The sequence below is a fragment of the Sapajus apella genome, unplaced genomic scaffold (genome assembly GCF_009761245.1).
Source record: "Sapajus apella isolate SASKATOON/1434 unplaced genomic scaffold, GSC_monkey_1.0 scaffold69, whole genome shotgun sequence".
In the NCBI taxonomy this organism is placed as follows: domain Eukaryota; kingdom Metazoa; phylum Chordata; class Mammalia; order Primates; family Cebidae; genus Sapajus; species Sapajus apella.
In genome coordinates this window covers 6,560,205-6,579,302 of record NW_022437009.1, presented here as the reverse complement: position 1 = coordinate 6,579,302, position 19,098 = coordinate 6,560,205, and the positions used below count along the sequence as shown (strand labels likewise).

At 35.9% G+C, this 19,098-nt stretch overlaps 1 protein-coding gene across 2 annotated transcripts in view; it reads left to right on the top strand.

Moving 5' to 3' along the window:
- The window catches only part of MAGI3 (membrane associated guanylate kinase, WW and PDZ domain containing 3), a 283,654-nt gene that overhangs the window by 180,688 nt on the left and 83,868 nt on the right, over window positions 1-19,098 (top strand). For both annotated transcript variants that reach the window (XM_032249723.1, XM_032249724.1), the window contains exons 3-6: window positions 4,402-4,521; window positions 9,458-9,667; window positions 14,612-14,786; window positions 18,615-18,694. In XM_032249723.1, the coding sequence (XP_032105614.1) occupies window positions 4,402-4,521; window positions 9,458-9,667; window positions 14,612-14,786; window positions 18,615-18,694 (585 nt within the window). The remainder of the gene's footprint in view (window positions 1-4,401; window positions 4,522-9,457; window positions 9,668-14,611; window positions 14,787-18,614; window positions 18,695-19,098) is intronic.

Here is a 19,098-nt window from a genome sequence, read left to right as displayed (position 1 = left end):
CTCCTACCATTTGGTACATTTTTGGAGTGGCTGGTACTGGTTGTTCCTTTCTATGTTTAGTGGTTCTTTCAGGAGCTCTTGTAAGGTAGGCCTGGTGGTGACAAAGTCTCTCAGCAATTGCTTGTTCATAAAGGATTTTATTTCTCCTTCGCTTATGAAGCTTAGTTTGGCTGGTTATGAAATTCTTGGTTGAAAGTTCTTTTCTTTAAGGATGTTGAATATTGGCCCCCACTCTCTTCTGGCTTGTAGGGTTTCTGCTGAGAGATCCGCTGTGAGTCTGATGGGCTTCCCTTTGTGGGTAACCCGACCTTTCTCTCTGGCTGCCCTTAGCATTTTTCTCTTCATTTCAACCCTGGTGAATCTGACAATTATGTGCCTTGGGGTTGTTCTTCTTAAGGAATGTCTTTGTGGTGTTCTCTGTGTTTCCTGGACTTGAATATTGGCCTGCCTTGCTAGGTTGGGGAAATTCTCCTGGATAATATCCTGGAGAGTGTTTTCTAGCTTGGATTCATTATCTCTGTCACATTCAGGTACACCTATCAAACATAGATTAGGTCTTTTCACGTAATCCCATATTTCTTGAAGGCTTTGTTCATTTCTTTTTACTCTTTTTTCTCTAATCTTGCCTTGTTTTATTTAATTGAGTTGATCTTCAATCTCTGATATCCTTTCTTCTGCTTGGTCGATTCATCTATTGAACCTCGTGTATGCTTTGCAAAGTTCTCGTGCTGTGTTTTTCAGCTCCATCAATTCATTTATATTTTTCTCTAAGCTGTTTATTCTCATTTGCATTTCATCAAATCTTTTTCAGGGTTCTTAGTTTCTTTGCATTGGGTTGGAACATGTTCTTTTAGCTCAGAGAAGTTTGTTATTATCCACTTTCTTAAGCCTGTTTCTGTCAATTCATCAGACTCATTCTCTATCCAGCCTTGTGTCCTTGCTGGTGAGGAGTTGTGATCTCTTGGAGGAGGAGAGGTATTGTGGTTTTGGGTGTTTTCGTCCTTTTTGCGCTGGTTTCTTCCCATCTTTGTGGATTTATCTACCTGTAGTATTTGTAGTTGGTGACTTTTGGATAGGGTCTCTGAGTGGACATCCTTTTTGTTGATGATGAAGTTATTTCTTTCTGTTTTTTAGTTTTCCTTCTAACAGTGAGGCCCCTCTACTGCAGGACTGCTGGAGGTCCACTCCAGACCATGTTTGCCAGGACATCACCTGCAGTGGCTGCAGAACAGTAAGGGTTGCTGCCAGTTTCTTCTTCTGTTATCTTTGTCCCAGAAGGATGCCTGCCAGATGTCAGCCTGAGCTCTCCTTTATGAAGTGTCTCTTTGGATATATAGGGGTCAGGGAGCTGCTTGAGGAGACAGTATGTCCCTTATAGGAGCTCAAGCGCTGAGCTGTGAGCTCCATTTTTCCATTCAGAGCTGCTGGGCAGGTACATTTAAGTCTGCTGCAGTGGAACTCATAACTGCCTTTTTTTTCCCAGGAACTCTGTCCCAGGAAGGTAGGGCTTTATTTATAAGTTCCTGATGTGCTGCTGCCTTTTTTCAGAGATACCTTGTCCAGCGAGGGGGTAGCCTAGTCACAGTCTGACAGCAGAGGCATTGTTGAGCTGCCGTGGGCCTTGCCCGGCTGCTGTGTGAACTTCCTTGTGGTTTTGTTTATAGGGGTATACTTAGAACTGCCTCGGTAATGGCAGTCTGCCTCAGTAATGGCGGACTGCCTCTGTAATGGCAGACTGCCTCAGTAATGGCAGATTGCCTTGGTAATGGTGGATTGCCTCCGTAATGGTGGACTGCCTCAGGCTAGTGGTGGATGCCTTGGTAATGGTAGACACCCTTACGCCCACACAGCTGGACCGTCCCTGGTCCAGCTGTGCTTGCTGTGAAACTCTCAATCCTTTCAGATTGCTGGTCTTTGTGGGGGTGGGACCCACCGAGCCAAGTCACCTGATTCCCTGTTTCAGCACCCTTTTTTTCAATTGAATGGGCAACTCTGCCTGCTTGGCATTCCAGACGCCAGTTGAAACAGCACCCAGATTTGTGTGAGTTTTTGTGCAGAGTCCCACTGCGCTGGCTGAAACAGCCGTGCTGGAGACTCATGGTGCTTTTCCACCCAGGAATCTCCTGGGGTGTGGGAAGTAAAAATTCGTTTGGAAATGCGGTGATCACTCACTCTCTGCGTTCTCGCCTGGGACTGCACTCCAGACCTGTTCCTATTTAGCCATCTTGGATCATCTCCCCTACCTCGCTTTTTTTTTTTTTTAAAGAGACAGATTCTCTCTCCATCACTAAGGCTGGAGTGCAGTGGTGTTGCAATGATAACCCCTTGAACTCCTGGTCTCAAGCAATCTTCCCATCTCAGCCTCATGAGCAGCTACGACTACTGCTGTGTACCACTACACCTGGCTATTTTTTAAAATTTTTTATAGAGAAGAGGTTTTGCTATGTTGCCCAGGCTTGAGTTTACTGTCTAATGTTAACTTTTATTTAATATGGAGCTAAGAATCTGTTGACTCAGAGACTCTAACAATGTAGTTTTGGTCATTATATGAGAAATACAAAAATTTGAAAATGGAAAAATGTATTAAAAATTAAAAGAAAGGGAAAAAAGCTGTTTTCCAGATTTTTTATCCTCATGATATGAAACAGATAATGAAATGCTTATTTTTAGGAAAAAAGTTGGGTTAAAAAATAAGGGAGAAAATCAGTATAGTCTTTGTTGCACAGAATGTTGACATAATCATTATTTTCTCAGATCATTAGCATTAATGTGTTATAATCTCTGTGGTTTTTTTTACATGTTACAGAATATGATAGAATGTAATATGACTAAAAACAGTAGGAGGAATTAGGAGTTTCCCATGAACTGACTTATAATGTTAATAAGAGTGTATTGCCAGGCACTGTCCTAAATGCATTTGTTTAAAATTTCGCTTAATTTATTTGACAATTATGTATGCTCAGCACCTACTGTGATCTTTGCACTGTGTCTGGACTTGGGGCTGTTACTCTGAATTAAATCGACATGGTTTCTGCATGTTACCATACCCCAGATAGAGATCAGGGAAGGGTCTTTAAAGGAACTTTCTAAGCCAGGACCTGAAGGATGAGTAGAAGTTAGCTGAGGTAGAGTGGGAAAGGGAGTAGGAAGTCCTCTGGGGACATAACAATGGCCTTGGACGTATGTGAGTGAAAGGAATATTAAGTGAATTGAAAAATACATGTAGTATTCTAAAGCCTAAAATGTGAAAGAAATGAGGCAAGAAAGAAGCTGGGGAGGTAGCCAGGGGCCAGATTGCAAAGAGTTTTATAAAATGTGCTGTTACAGAATCTGGATTTTATACTAAGGATCATGGGAAGCCATTGATGGGCTTAGAGAGAGATTTTGTTTGTTTCCTCAGACTGTGTTTTAGAAAAGTCACTGGCTGCAGTTTGGCAGGGGGGTACTAGGAGGAGTACAGCTGGGAAGAGGTAAAGGTTGACCTGGGGATACCAACAATACACATCCTAGGTAATGATATGAATTAGGTGATTGTGGGAATGAAAATAAGTATTTAGAGATACTTATGAGGTAGATTTGGTGACTGGATGTGGAGTAGAGGGAGGAGCCCAAGACGGCTGATTCCGATTTCTTACTTGGAGTGCCTTTACTGAATAGGGACCTAAGTGGAGGAACAGGTTTGAGAAGGAAAGTGTTCTTGCCCTAGATTTGCAACCAAATCCCAGACTCTATTCCCAGTGAAAATCCTGGATCTCTCTGTATTCCGTAGTATTTGAAATGGCATTTCTAATAGCAGTTTATAAAAGTGATTCTTGTTTAGTAAAATTCACTCAAATGTAGCAGTGCTGCCATAACCTGAATTTGTACTTTGAAGCTGAAAGAAAGATTGTACTTTACAATTTAATGATCTGTTACTATAGTCAATTTTATGAAACAGTTTGCTTACTGATTAATTTTTAAAAATTACTTGAAGAGGATAATGGCTAAGAAGCCATATGGGAATACCTATCTTAAGCTTTTTATTCACTTATAAAGTAACTTTATAAACAATGTTTGTCCAAGTTTAAAAATAAAGTTCATTAAAAGAACTTAGAAAAATTATTATTTATTGTCTTTTATGACTCTGACAAGTAGAATGTTTACATTTATGCTAGAGATGGAAAAAATAGTATAACTACTTTAAAATAAGTCTATCTTTCACAGGGTGTGCATGTATATCAAAACATCATGTTGTATGCTATAAATATATACAATTTTATCTGGGTATTTTACCTTAATAAGGCTGGGGCAGGGGAATGAAGTATTTCTTATGTATTCTTTATAGACTGAATATTCTATTTCTTTGAATATTTTGTAAGTTTAAAAGTACTTTACAACCTACTTTTTTTTCTTTTTTCTTAGGCACTACAAGGTCCCCCAGGGATGGGGAAGTACCAGGAGTGGATTATAATTTCATTTCTGTTGAGCAGTTTAAAGCACTGGAAGAGAGTGGAGCATTGTTAGAAAGTGGAACATATGATGGTATGTCCCCAAATAACACCACCATCACCCAAAAAACTATCTGAACGACTGGAATTATTTCAAAGGGAATTTGATCATCAAGTACCACTTTTTGAAAAATTTTCTTTCCTTTCTGTTTTTGAGAAAATTTTCTTTTGATGGGGAGACTTGTAATTTACTAATTAAATAACAAGCAAAAAATTTCCATCGTATTTTAAAGTTGATTGTGAACAAGATACTAAAAATCAGCCAAACTGGCCAGTTCATATATTTCATAGTAATTCGTATTCATCATGTGAACTCAATGAGTATTTGTTGATTGCTTTCTATCTGTGGTTGGGAATTCAAAATCTGTCCACTTTAAAAAACTTATGTGTACCTTGACTATGCTGGAAAAAAGAGAATATGAAATTTGGGGAGAAAACAACAAAAACAGAATAATTGGTTTTCTTTTCTTGTCTGTTTTCTCTACCTACTTGATTCCAGGAAATATGTATTTGAGATGAATTTCCATTTTTAAATGATTCTGTTAGATCTTTTTTTCTCCTTATGTAACGTGCTCTTCACTGGCAAGCTTAACCACTTACATAGCACCCTATGCTATGGCCCATCATTGCTTTATCGTGCTATTGTAATTGCCTGTTTACGAGCTCTGTGATAGTAGTGGTCATGTGTGTCTTACTTGATATTATCTTCAGTGCCTAAAGATAGTGTTCAATAAATATCCAATCTGGAATTCAGCATATCCAAATATGCATTTGTGTTCTATCCAAAAAAGTAATTCTTCATCATTTCTCTGTTTAGCAGCACCATGATCTCAGGAACAGTGAGATCATTATTTACTTTCTCCTTTCTCTCACATTTCACATCCATTTGCCAGATCTCATCATTTCTTTTTTTGTAATTGCATTCACAATGCCCTTCTTTCACTTTCACCACCTCATTGTAGGCCCACTAGAAGAGCTCATGTGTGGACTATTGCCGTTGATCTCATTTGTTCCAGTTTCTTCCACCCTGCCCATTGCTACCATGCTAGTCGTCAGGAGCAGCTCTGATCGTGTCTTTCTCCTATTCAGAACTTTCGGTGATTTCCTTTCATCTGCTAAGTTTAACCTAACTACCTTTTCTGGGCTTAGCACCCGTGATTCATTTATTCATTCATTTTTTCCTGTTTTATTCATTAAACAATCATTTATTAAGTACCAACTATGTGCCAAGCACTGTAAGAGGATCTAGGAATAGTGTGATGAACAAGATTGAAGTGCTTTTGAAGTTGTTTTTGTTTTTTTAAGAAGCCGTCTGCCCTTAAATGATGAAAATACTCTACCTTTTTTTCCATTAAATATAAGAGGTTGGTATGGACAAAGTGGCATATTACATATTAGTTACTATGTACTCAATTCAGAGAAAAGACAAAATAATAGTTATACATCATTTCACATCCATCAGATTGGCAACAATTTTACAGTCTGACAATTGCAAGAAATGGAAACTCCTATACACTGCTGGCAAGAGTATAAACTGGTATAAATCTTTTGGAGAGCATCTTAGCAGTAGCTAGTAAATTTGAAGATAAGCATAACTCTGAACTAGCAGTGTCCTCTCTAGACATTTACCCAAGAAAATCCATTGCTCATACGCATATATAGACACATATTCATTATAGTGTGAAACAGTGACAGAATGGAAACAATTCTCCTTTAGTAGAATGAATAGCATACATTTTAATTTGTTCATTAAAGTGGACTATTATACAGCAGTTGAATGGACTAGATTTATAGGTATCAACATTAATAAGTCTTATGAAGTACGAAAAGTATAAAATTGTATAAAAAGAAAGTTACAAAAGGGTACGTACAGTATCCTTTTTAGCAGCACCATGATCTCAGGAACAGTGAAATCATTATTTACTTTCTCCTTTCTCTCACATTTCACATCCGTTTGCCAGATCTCATCATTTCTTCTTTTGTAGCTGCATTCACAATGCAGCTACATTCATTCATAAATAGTATACACATTCATAAATAGTATACTATTTATGAAAAAGTATGTGAAATGTTAGGAAAATACTCTCTGAAGCTTTTATGAAAACAATAGTATTTGCATGTTATAGATGCACATACACATGTCCTAGATGTATATTCAGGGGAAAGAGACATAACAACTTCAGGACAGCTTAGGGAGGGAGTGGCTATAGGGACAGGAAGTTAGGGCTTTAATTGTAGATGTAACCATATATATATATCTCCTTATTTATATATAACCATATATATATCCTTAAAGAGAAAAAAAGTGAGATTTGAAAGCAACCTAGCAATAGTATCTAGATGATGTGTATATAAATAAATAAAAACATGTACCTATACTTATGTAAGTAAATTTTATAAATAAAATAGATATTTCTAATACTGTTCTGATACTATAGTCTAATTTTATATTCATTTGAAATATTAAATAGTTGGCAGTTCTGTAAAAATGAAAAAGGCTTTAGAAAATAAAAAAACTTCAAAACAGCTCTAGAACAAGGAAAAACTTCCTCTGTCAGTAACTGTAGTTAGTGTTCACAAACCTTGGAATTGCATACCTTATTGTATCTGAAAACTTGATACTTACCAACAACTCAAGAAAAATAGATCTAATTTATTTATAAACAATGCTAGTTTTCTTTTTTAATCTAAGCCCCATAATTATCTTTTATAACAAGGAAACTTCCCAAAATTATTATGAAGTCCTAAAATCTTTTCAGTGATTATGGATGGCAGTCATCATATCCTGTATTTTTATATTTTCCCCTTAGAAAAAAGTTAAACTTTCTCAAGTTGGATAATAATTACCACAGTAAGATGTGTTTCTAGTAATACTACTACCTTATTTAGAAAAAGTAGACTTTTTATTTTTGTCATGGTATATCCAGTTTCCTTGATACTGTGATTAATGGCCATAATTCATGCAAAACAGAGATCCTCAAACCTCCTAATCCCCAGCCAAATCTGTTTGTTGTATTCCTGTGCCGGCTGCCCCAGAGAAATGTGACTGGTTTTTTCATTGGCTCTTTGCTTTACTTCTGAGAGTTTGCAGAAAGTTTAGTATGTTCTCATACAAATGTATGCATTCATCTGTATGATTGGAGCAACTCCATTTCTAATATGGATTTGGAAACAAAGGAGTAGGTGAGTAGGGAGAGACAGGATGTCATTGAAACTTTTTTTAGTTTGATTTTATTGTTTTGTCTTCATTATTTTAATGGCAATTACTGCTGAAAGTCAGACTTCCAAAGAATTCATCTTAAATGTTTTCCGCCTCAAAACATGCACAATTTAAGTTAAATAATGTAATATCTAGATTTGTCTCAGCATTATGGGGAACAACCTATGCTATTTTCCATCTAGGAGAAAACAGTCAATTATCTACCTCACTAATTTACCTTAGGTGAATGAGTGTCTTAATTACTTCCTTAGGAGCCAAAGAGTTTGATTAGAAAATGTGATTTTAGAAAAATCATGAGTATTTTACTCTCTAATCATATGTATCTCTATCTAACATTAGCGTAATGATTAATATAATGTCAAAAATAGTAGGAACCACAAACTGTTAATGAAGCAAGACCTGTTGAGTGCTTTCCCATTGTATTTGGCGGCCTAATGGGAACTGCATGACAAATTGAGAAGATAGTCAGTTGTTTTCATTCTTTTCTGGAACATTTATTTTTACTGCAAAAATTACAGATTCTCAAGAGAAAATTGAAGTATTTCTTGCTTTCCTGAGACTAAGCCAATACTGAATTATCCTGCTAATGTCTCTATTTGTTCAATAAATTGTCAGATAAAATAATATAATTAGAATGCCTAGAAAAACTTTTAAAAATTACCCTTACTTAAACAGCCTACTTTTTTATTTTTATTTTTATTTTTTTAAGACCGAGTCTCTTTCTGTCGCCGGGCTGGAGTGCAGTGGTGCAATCTTGGCTCACTGCAACCTCTGCCTCCCAGGTTCAAGTGATTCTCCAGCCTCATCCTCCAGAGTAGCTAGGACTACAGGCGCTCGCCACCACACCCAGCTAATTTTTGTGTTTTTAGTAGAGACAGGGTTTCACTGTGTTAACAGCCTACATTTTTATATGAACTGGTTAGTTCCTAGCTTAACCTTTACCCACATACTTCCTTATCTTACCAAAATAATTCATTATCTTACACATCAGAAAAAGATTATCTCAGTTAGTTTTATCCTCATTTACTCCCACCTTTTATGCCAATTAGTCTTATATGACAGTGTCAGTGAATTTAAATTCACAAATTGTGTCCTAATTCAGAACCCATGTGAGGCAATCCCTATAGGATTGCCATGTAAGACATCCCTGTAGGAATGAGTAATCTACATACATACAGTCAACTTCCTGGCCTTAAACAAATAGTATTAAAATATTAAATAATATATGGTGAAGAGCACTTGAGAAATTAGTTCTTCCCTCTCTTTCTGCTCTCTCTTATCCTAAGGTGAGTGCTTTGGTCCCCTTTTGGCCGATGGTAGATATTTAAACTTTTTTTTTCTTTTTTTTTTTTTTTTGAGGTAGAGTCTCGCTCTGTTGCCCAGGCTGGAGTGCAGTGGTGCAGTCTCAGCTCCCTACAACCTCTGCCTCCCAGATTCAAGTGATTTTCCTGCCTCAGTCTCCCGAGTAGCTGGGATTCACAGGTGTGTGCCACCACACCTGGCTAATTTTTTGTATTTTTAGTAGAGATGGGTTTCACCACGTTGCCCAAGCTGACCTCCTGACCTCAAATGATTTACCTACCTCGGTCTCCCAAAGTGCTGGGATTACAGGCGTAAGCCACCATTCCCAGTCCTGCGGTAGATGTTTCAAATCTTTATTGTGAAAAACAGGGCAGATACATACGCTAGGTTATATTGCTCTGACTCACTTCAACATTAGTACTTTCAGCTGCTATTTCACTCATTTCAGGAAACTTCTATGGAACTCCCAAGCCTCCAGCAGAACCCAGCCCTTTTCAGCCTGATCCAGTTGATCAAGTCCTCTTTGATAATGACTTTGATGCAGAATCTCAAAGAAAACGAACTACATCTGTCAGCAAGATGGAAAGAATGGATAGCTCTCTTCCTGAAGAGGAAGAAGATGAGGACAAGGAAGCTATTAATGGCAGTGGAAACGCAGGTTTGTAAATAGACTAACAACTTCTTTTTTTTTTTAATTGTACTTTAAGTTCTGGGGTACATGTTCAGGTCATATAGGATTGTTACATAGGTGTACACATGCCATGGATAGATGAACAACTTCTAACTGATCTTCTAGATTGATTTTACTATCATGTTGAATTAAAAGCACTAAATTTTTTTACAAAGCATATGGAGAGCAAGTGATGGGGTTTTAACATTTTTGTAAAGGTTGTATGTGGAACAAAGTGTATTTCTATAAGCTACAGTGAATTGTTCCAATTTGGATAAATTAATGATCAGCTATCATTAGTAATAAATATATGCCATTACCTTGCTGTCTAAAATATTTGAGATTCGCCTCTGATGTTGGAATATGGGAATCTCATTGGCCTATGTCTTTCTTTACAGGATGTAAACAATATATGGATGTTTTAGAATGTAGACTTCAGCCTAAACAAAGTAAATAGGGCTTGAAAAAGTCTGCTGGTAAAAATTATCTAAAAGGTTTGCGTGTAATATTTTGAATTTAAATTTTGGATTCACTCAAAGAAAATTTTCAAATATGACTCCTTTCATTAAATGTAAAACCAACAGAAATTCAGTGGTGAAGAATCTGCTTCTTTTGAGTAGTGCTAATTAATGTGGTGATTGCTTAGAGGGTTCTTAGACTTGTAACTGAGAGTATAACTAGGAAACCATAGAATCACAGCTGAGCTTATTCAGTTGTATTCATTGCAAAAATTCCATTCAGAACACTAGAATGTAAATTTCATGGGGCTGGAGTTTTGCTTTTTTTTGTTTACAGTTCTATTTCTTCTATCAAAAACAATGCCTGGCATGTAATAGGAACTGAATTTCTCAAATTGGCAGAACACATTTCCTTATCATTTTCTCAAAGCACCCCTGATCTTTTCTTTTATCAATTATTAAAAGTTTATATGTATATTATGTTTATTGAGTTAATACATTCATTATCTCCCACTCCAGAGTGTGAATTCTGTTTTATAGTCCTAACTTTTTACGTAGTTATGCCAAATAGTATGTTTAATGTTAAATGGATTACCCCAATGTATTCAAGTGTAAATACTAAAAACAGGTTTTAAAAGGTTTAGGTGAATTCATATCTAATTTATAGGAATTACTAAGGGAAATCATTATACCGTGGAGACTTTTAATGTTGATATCAGCTTTGCTATCCCACAAAATTAAGTCTGCTAACATTTAAAAATGCTAAACAGTAGAATTGAAGACCGTGAACCTTTCCCAATATGGGAATTTATATGTTCTTAATTTAAGGGAAAAGAAAATTTTCTTTTTGTACTTCCTAATACAGAGCCTTTCAGTGATCACTGCAGTTCTTTTAGAGGTAAACTTGTTTGTAATCTCTATAGTTTATGCTTTGTGTAAGTGACTTGTTAAACTGATATCATATATTCTTGATGTTAATATTTAAAGGGAGTTATGTCCAAGGGTATGTGACAGGCAGTTCGTATACTACCTCTTATGTATAGATACCATAGGACACTTACATTGAATTACATATTTCTTTGTAATAGGAAATATGCAGGACACTTAAGTGAAAAAATACAAAGCACCTGCCTACAAACAGAATTCACTTCCTGAATAAGTATGAACTGTAGTTGTTAGTTAACTAATCAAAGTTGGGGAAATGTGCTTTGTGTATTGCTTTTGGGTGTTTGTTTGTTTGTTTTGAGACAGAGTCTCCCTCTGTTGCTCAGGCTTGAGTGCAGTGGTGCAATCTTGGCTCACTGCAATCGATCTCTGTCTCCCGGGCTCAAGCAATTCTCATGTCTCAGCCTCCTGAGTAGCTGGGATTACAGGCATGTGCCACCTGCCTGGATAATTTTTATATTTTTAGTAGAGACAGGGTTTCACCATGTTGGCCAGACTGGTCTCGAACTCCTTGCCTCTGGTAATCAGCCTGCCTCGGCCTCCCAAAGTGCTGGGATGACAAGACGTAAGCCACCATGCCCGGCCTGTGTATCACTTTTGAATCCCTGCTTTGAAAAATCAGAAAATTGTGCGAGAGTAGAAATGAGGAGAGAGTAGGTAAAGGTTTATTTGTGTACACCTATATGTTTATTACTTTATATCTTGCTGAAGAAATAACCGAAAAGAATGCTAAAATGGCCACATACAATAACATGCTATGTAATAATTATAATTTTTTTCTAAGAAATTGTTTTATATAAAGAACATCTTCCCAAGTCATTGGCTATTAAGCAAACTCCTTTATTCAATCGCTTGGAACTATATTAAGAAAAGTATTATAGATCATATACTTGCTTTTGCTTCTCCCCAACATGGTTATTTCCCAACAATGTAACTCCTCTCCAGATTGGTGTATACATTAGGTACTTTTAAGTTCTATCATTTTTTCTGTATATAAAATAAATCATGTGTTTGATTCATTTATTTGTTGAACAAATGCATAGTGAACACTTACCAGAATACTAAATGCCATTGTTCTAAATGCTAGAAATAAAGCAGTGAACAAAATAGACAAAAACTCGTCATGAACTATACTTTCTGATGGAAGAGACAGAACTGGCCAACTTAAATGAATAATATACATAGTGTGTTAGATGGTGCTACAGAGAAAAATAAAGCAGAGCAAGAGGTGGTAAGATGTGGTGGCCAAGGTTTGCAATTTTAGATAGAGTGGAAGAAAAGACTTGAAAGAAGTGAGTAAAGTAAAAATATTTGGGAGAAGAACATTTTAGACAAACAGAACTGGAGGTTTACATGCCCTGAGATGGGAGCATACCTTGAATATTCAGGCAATTGCAAGGAAACCAGAGTGGTTGGATGCAATGTGGACAATGCATTCTATGTAGTTGGAGCAGAGTGATGGAAGCCAACAGAATAGAATAGTAACCAATAAGATCAGTCAGATAATGATGGGTATGAGGAGGGAGGAATGCATATCATAGAGGATCTTGTAGGTCATTGTAATTATTTTGGCTTTTATTCTAAGATGAGAAACGATTTTGGGTTTTGATTCAAAGAGTAACATGGTACAACAGTTTTTAACAGGCTTATTGCGAATAGGCAAAAGGAGGACATGGGCAAAATAGGGATAGCAGTTAGGAAGTTATTGAATTTGCAAGGAAGAAGTAATCAGATGTTGCTGATAACTCAAGTAGGATGGAACTGAGAAATAATCATTGGATTTAGCAATGTGTAGGTTATTGATGACCTTGATAAGAATAGTTTAATGATAGGTATTTAAAAGCCTTGTTGGAGTGAGGTTCAGAGATAACTGGAAGAGTGGAAGTGGATATAGCAAATATAAACTATTTCAAGTGGTTTGGTATAAAGAGGAGGGAAATAGTTTGGCTGCCGAAGGGTAAAGAGAATTATTTTCTTTTTGCAGAACTGAGAACATGTTTTTATGTGGATGGATATGATCTAATAGAGAAGACTGGTGATGCAGGAATGAGAGTGAAATTGCTGTAGGCAAGAGAGAATGGGATATAATTTATAACTGGAGGGTTAGCCCTAGCTAGGAGTACAAACAGTTCTTCCATAGTAACAGATGGTGGAGTCAATGGGCACAGTTGCTGTGTAGATGTGATGGTGGGAGTTTGTGGACGTTTTTTTCTGCTCACTTCTATTTCTTAGTGAAATAAGACACAAGGTCATCAAATGAGACTAAAGATAAGGGAAAAGTAGTGGATGATTTAAGGAGAAAGAAGGTATGAAATAATTGTCTTGGAGAGTGTCGAGTGAATCGACTAAAGAAATGTACTGTGATCATTATGCATCATTAAATGCCCACTGAAGGTTAATGATCATGAATTTAAAGTAAACTTGTCAGCATTGCTTGTATTCAGCTGCATATGCTGACATGGAGTAGGTGGAGAGTAGGATTTAAGCAGAGTTATGGTTTACCCAGGCAAGTATTATGAAGTTAGGTGAGGGAAAAGGAATCAGGAATATTTAAAAGGGAATAATTATAGTGGCTCATAGTGGAATTTAATTCGGGTTAGCAGGGCAATGGGGAAATGGGTAGAAGATAAGGAATAGTGAAAGGTAGTAAGCAGTAGGGCATGGTTAGATAAAGGATGGTTGGAGTTGAAATACTGTAGAGAAAGATATCTAAGGATATATAAGATCTCTCAGATTCTCTGATTCTGAGGCATTGCCTGGAATTTGAAGTTGTTACAGTGATCGTAGCATCGTTTAAGTTTTAGAAACAAGTTTTAAGTACAAGAATTGTGAACTCGCTAGACAGTACCCAAATTTTAGTATTCTTACCTACATTATGGGCTTTGGGACTCTAAAAGGATTTTAATATTACTAAACAGAGAATTATATTTAACAACAGGAACTCTATTAGAGTATAATTTTTAAAAATTACTATTATTTGAAGGCCAGTGTTAAATATGTACAAGTCAGCTTAGTATTGCACATAAGAGCATGGACCATTTAGATTCAAATAATGGCTTTGCTATTTATTGGCAGTGTATTTTTGACTAAGTTAAGTTAACCTCTCTGCGCCTTATTTTTCTCAATCTATAAAACAGGAATAGTAATAATAGATACTCACAAGGTTGCTGTGATGATTATGAGTTAGCATATAGAAAGCACTTAAAATAGAGCCTGACGCATGAAAGGACTGCATTAGTGCTGCTGTAGCTGCTGTGGCTTATTAAGATTTATACTGAATTAATTCTAGTGTTGTTTTTTGCTTCTTTCCCAGACTAGCATCAGAGGTGCTACACAGAGTTGTCAATTAGTAGAGGAAAAGAGTTGAATATGTTTGTTATTTTAAAATTTATAGCAGAATGTGGACATAATAGACAAGAAATTTGCAATATTTACATATTTGGAATTTTTTTTGTAAGTGAAAGGTACTGTTTGAAGAAGAATGTAACTTTACCTACTTTTCACACTGTTCTATTTTGAACAATGGCAGAAAACAGAGAGAGACATTCTGAGTCATCTGACTGGATGAAGACTGTTCCGAGTTACAATCAAACAAATAGCTCCATGGACTTTAGAAATTATATGATGAGAGATGAGACTCTGGAACCACTGCCCAAAAACTGGGAAATGGCCTACACTGACACAGGGATGATCTACTTCATTGAGTAAGCAAATGTCTCTATCTCTTCTAATGTGCCCTAACACCATGAGGATTGCCTAAGATGTTTTTAAACCTCATTTTGGTTACATACCTTTTTCAGAAGACTCATTTAAATCTTTTTCTTTCTTTAAAAATATTTTTCATAGGGCCAGGTGCAGTGGCTCACGCCCATAATCCCAGCACTTTGGAAGGCTGAGGTGGGTCGAACACAAGGTCAGGAGATCAAGACCATCCTGGCCAACATGGTGAAACCCCATCTCTACTAAAAATACAAAAAATTAGCTGGACATGGTGGTGCACACCTGTAGTCCCAGGTATTTGGGAAGCTGAGGCAGGGGAATTGCTTGAACTCAGGAGGCAGAGGTTGCAGTGAGCCAAGATTGTACCACTGCACTCCAGCCTGGCAACACAGCAAGACTCTGTCTCAAAAAAAAAAAAAAAAAAAAAAAAATATATATATATATATATATATATATATATATATATATTCTTCATAAAACTGACAGTTGATTTTTAATCTGATTTAATCTGACACTTCATTTTTATTTGACTTGGATAAAGGAATAGTGTATTTGAATTCTAGCTTTATAAGAGCAGGAGGATTAAAAACAGTTCATCACGAATGATGAAAAACGTAAAGAATAAAGAGTATTTTGCTTTGCTGTTTAAAAAACTTTTAGGTAGATTGTCCAGCTTAGTGAGGATTTCTAGAACTGTCATCATGAGTAGGAGCATATTATTATCTGAGCTAAATATTTTCAGTTCTAGAGTTTGGGTTTGACGTGTTCAGGCAATATAGTTAAATGATATAAGAAGAAAACATCATTGATCCTCAGAGTAATTGGCACAAATTTAAGTTCACAAAAACACCATTTTTATGGAAAAGCACTATTAATATATTTATAGAGATGCTGATTACCACATGTATTAGATCAACCTAAAATTATATGTTGTTTGCACCAGAGAATAAGATTATACGAGTAATTATTGAAAGTTTTATCATAAATAATTTTTATATTCTCATGTAGCTGTAATTCTCATCTTAATTTGCCCAAAGGTAAAATATTAATGTAGTACAGTTACAGAATATAACAATTAAATAACAGTTAAAATATTTGGCACTGGGCACTACACTCAAAGAACATATACTTAGAAATGAATTTGGAGTGGGGGACTTGAATCTGTTTCCTCAGATGGTCCCAATTCCATAGCCTTCCAAAAGAGTGAGCATCTTGCTATACCAAATAGGATTCTAGTTTTTATATAGTAGTTCTGTATATGGCATGTTACTGATGAGGTTATACATTTATATAAACATTCATTACCACAATTATATAAAACAGGTACAACCAGGTAGTATATTCTTCTTTATTGACAACTTTAAGGGGCTTATTAAGGGCAGTTTAGACTTTTGACTTTCATGCTGACTTTAGAACTAAACCCCAAAATAAGGGATACAGTCATTAGAAGTAACTAAAATATCTTTAAAAACAGATTATGAGACATTGAATCTGACAGTACTTCACACTGCAAACAACAGTAAGTTAGTAAATTAAAGGGGAGAAGAATTTATTAAAAGAAATGTTTTTATAGTTAAATATATTTAAATACATTAAAGATCTAAACATAAGACCTGAAACTATAAAAAGGAAGAAAACATAGGAAAAAGCTGTGTCACATTGGATTTGTCAAGGACTTCTTAGATACGATACCAAAAGCACAGGCAACAAAAGCAAAAATAGACAAAAATGGACTACATCAAACTTTAAAACTTCTGCATAGCAAAGCAATCGACAGAGTAAAGACGCAATATATAGAATAGGAGAAAATCTTTGTAAAACATATATTATAAAGGGTTAATGTGTAGAATATAGTTAAATATTTGCTGCTAGATAAAGCTGTTTTGTTTGGTATAACATGGTTGATTGTATTACTGCTACTGTTGAAAAATGCAGCTGTCAGAAAATAATATTCATATAGGTCTTTAGACTTTAGTTCTTATGTTTTGGGAATAGCCCCTATGGACATTTCTTTTCCTTGGAAAATGTTGGGTAAAATTTTAGTGAATTGCCTACATCTGCTAATTTAGCAATAAAATTTTGGATCACAGGAACCTAAGTTAAGCTTTTCTCAAGTAGCAGTTTTTAGTTTGGTTTAGCAAGGTATTTCACGTTGTTGTTGTTGTTTTTGTTTCCCTAATAATCTGCGTGGCTCCTAGGCCCGTGAGTTCTCATCCCTTTCATTTTCTAAAAAAATTTTTTAGTAAAAAAAATTCAGATTTGGGGAGATTATTTCTCTAATAGAATGAGTAATATAGACTTTCTAAAAACAATCCCCCTTTTTCCTACAGAAATTAGCTATTATCCAGCATACGAAAGAAGTGTTTCTATCACATTCTACCAACCAGTATTATACCAAGCAATGGCTACATAGCTCTGCAAGTACCTCAGGGGTTAGAAAAGGTATAGAAGATGTGATTAATTCCCTGAAACCTTATTGGCTTCATTTTCTAAGAGTGACCTTTCTAAGGTCAAGGCAGAGATTAATGAGTTTATCTCGTGTTAAACACACTCAGGAAAGATAACTTGTTTACATTCATTGTTACTAATTAATAGTTAATTACTTCCGTTAAGTATGACATGGTACTCCAATAATAACTTTAGGCAAAAGAATCACTTGAGCCCAGGAGTTCAAGACCAGCCTAGGCAACATAGCAAGTCCCTCTCTCTACAAATAAAAAGTTTTTAAGTTGTTGGGCATGGTGGCGCACACCTGTAGTCACAGTTGCTTGGGAAGCTGAAGCAGGAGGCTCACTTGAGCCCAGGAGGTCAAGGCTGCACTGAGCCGTGATCATGCCTCTGTACTCTAACCTGGGCAATAGAGCAAGACTCTGTCTCAAAATAATGATAGTAATGATAACAATAATAACTTTAATTTACATTTGATTCCCTTCCTATGCGTTTTCTTCCATGACTTCTTTTTCTTTAATATTCTTGTATTTAAGATATTTAAACTAACACTGTCCACTAAGCAATGAGATAGTTTTGCTTGGGTATTAGTATCTGCTGCATGATGACCTGCTCTGAAGGTAACTGACTATGACATATAATGAAATTAAACAGATACTGCTCTCTAAAGTCATATTTGGCCCATTTCATGAAATGAAGCAGGGGCAGGATATTTTTATCCCTCCCTTTTTCCAGTGTGGACCATGCTGATGAAAACTTAGTTTTATAGAGTGGAGTTTAACTATACATACTGTTGCTTTTACTTGCATATGGCAGAAACAGCCACTTGAAACTCCTTGTTTTATTTTATTCTATTTTATTTTAAAAAGTCCCTGAGGGCAGGGGCTCTACCTGATTGTTCATTTATTTTTATATTCCAGCTCCCAACACAGTACCTACATATTACAGCCATGCAAGAAATATAGTACTTTTTGAAGGGAAGGAGGAAGGAGTTCAGCCAGTGAGCAAACAAGGTTTTCAGTGCAGTATTTTTGGCTAGATAATGCACAGTATGTGCCTATGCACCCACCTTTGGAAACATTTTTAACTGCTTAAATAGTGTCTGTTATTCCATTCGTGGCATTTTAGGCCTTTAAAGTCTTGATTCTTAAGTTAGTGCCTCTAGTGTTACCATTCCTTTGTGGAAATTTTGAAGTAGACTGAGAACAATAGGGTTAATGAATGAATCTGAAGTGTACAAATGGAGCCTGTAGGAGATTAGTGTTCAAACGTCATATACCTTTTAGTCACTTTTAATCTTTACTTTTGAAATAATTTTCTCCTCCTTTATTTTACTGCTTCTAATTGAAATCTTTATTCTACAGCCACAATACCAAGACAACCACCTGGTTGGATCCTCGTCTTTGTAAGAAAGCCAAAGCCCCTGAAGACTGTGAAGATGGAGGTAGAGATTCATGCACTTTTTCTGTCATACTTATTCTCTTAATCCTTTCTTACTCTTCTTGCTCAGATAATGGGTTTTCCAAAACCCTGAACAAACCGTAATGTACACAAGCACAAAAGCAGTGGGTAGATATCATAATCAACTGACTGTGATAATTATGTCATTACATCTAATTTTATGAGAGATTTCTTTTTGAGGATTACATAACTGTAAAAAACAAAACAAAACAGTAAAATACATTTGTCCTGAAGACAGACTTTTAAAAATCTAAATAAATATTCAAAAATTAGGCACATCCTTAACTGTAAGGTAGGTTTATCATGTCTTTTGAAATTTTTTGAGTCTATTTAGTATACATTACAATAGATATGCAAGTATCTGTAGCTATAGCTATTCCCTAGCCA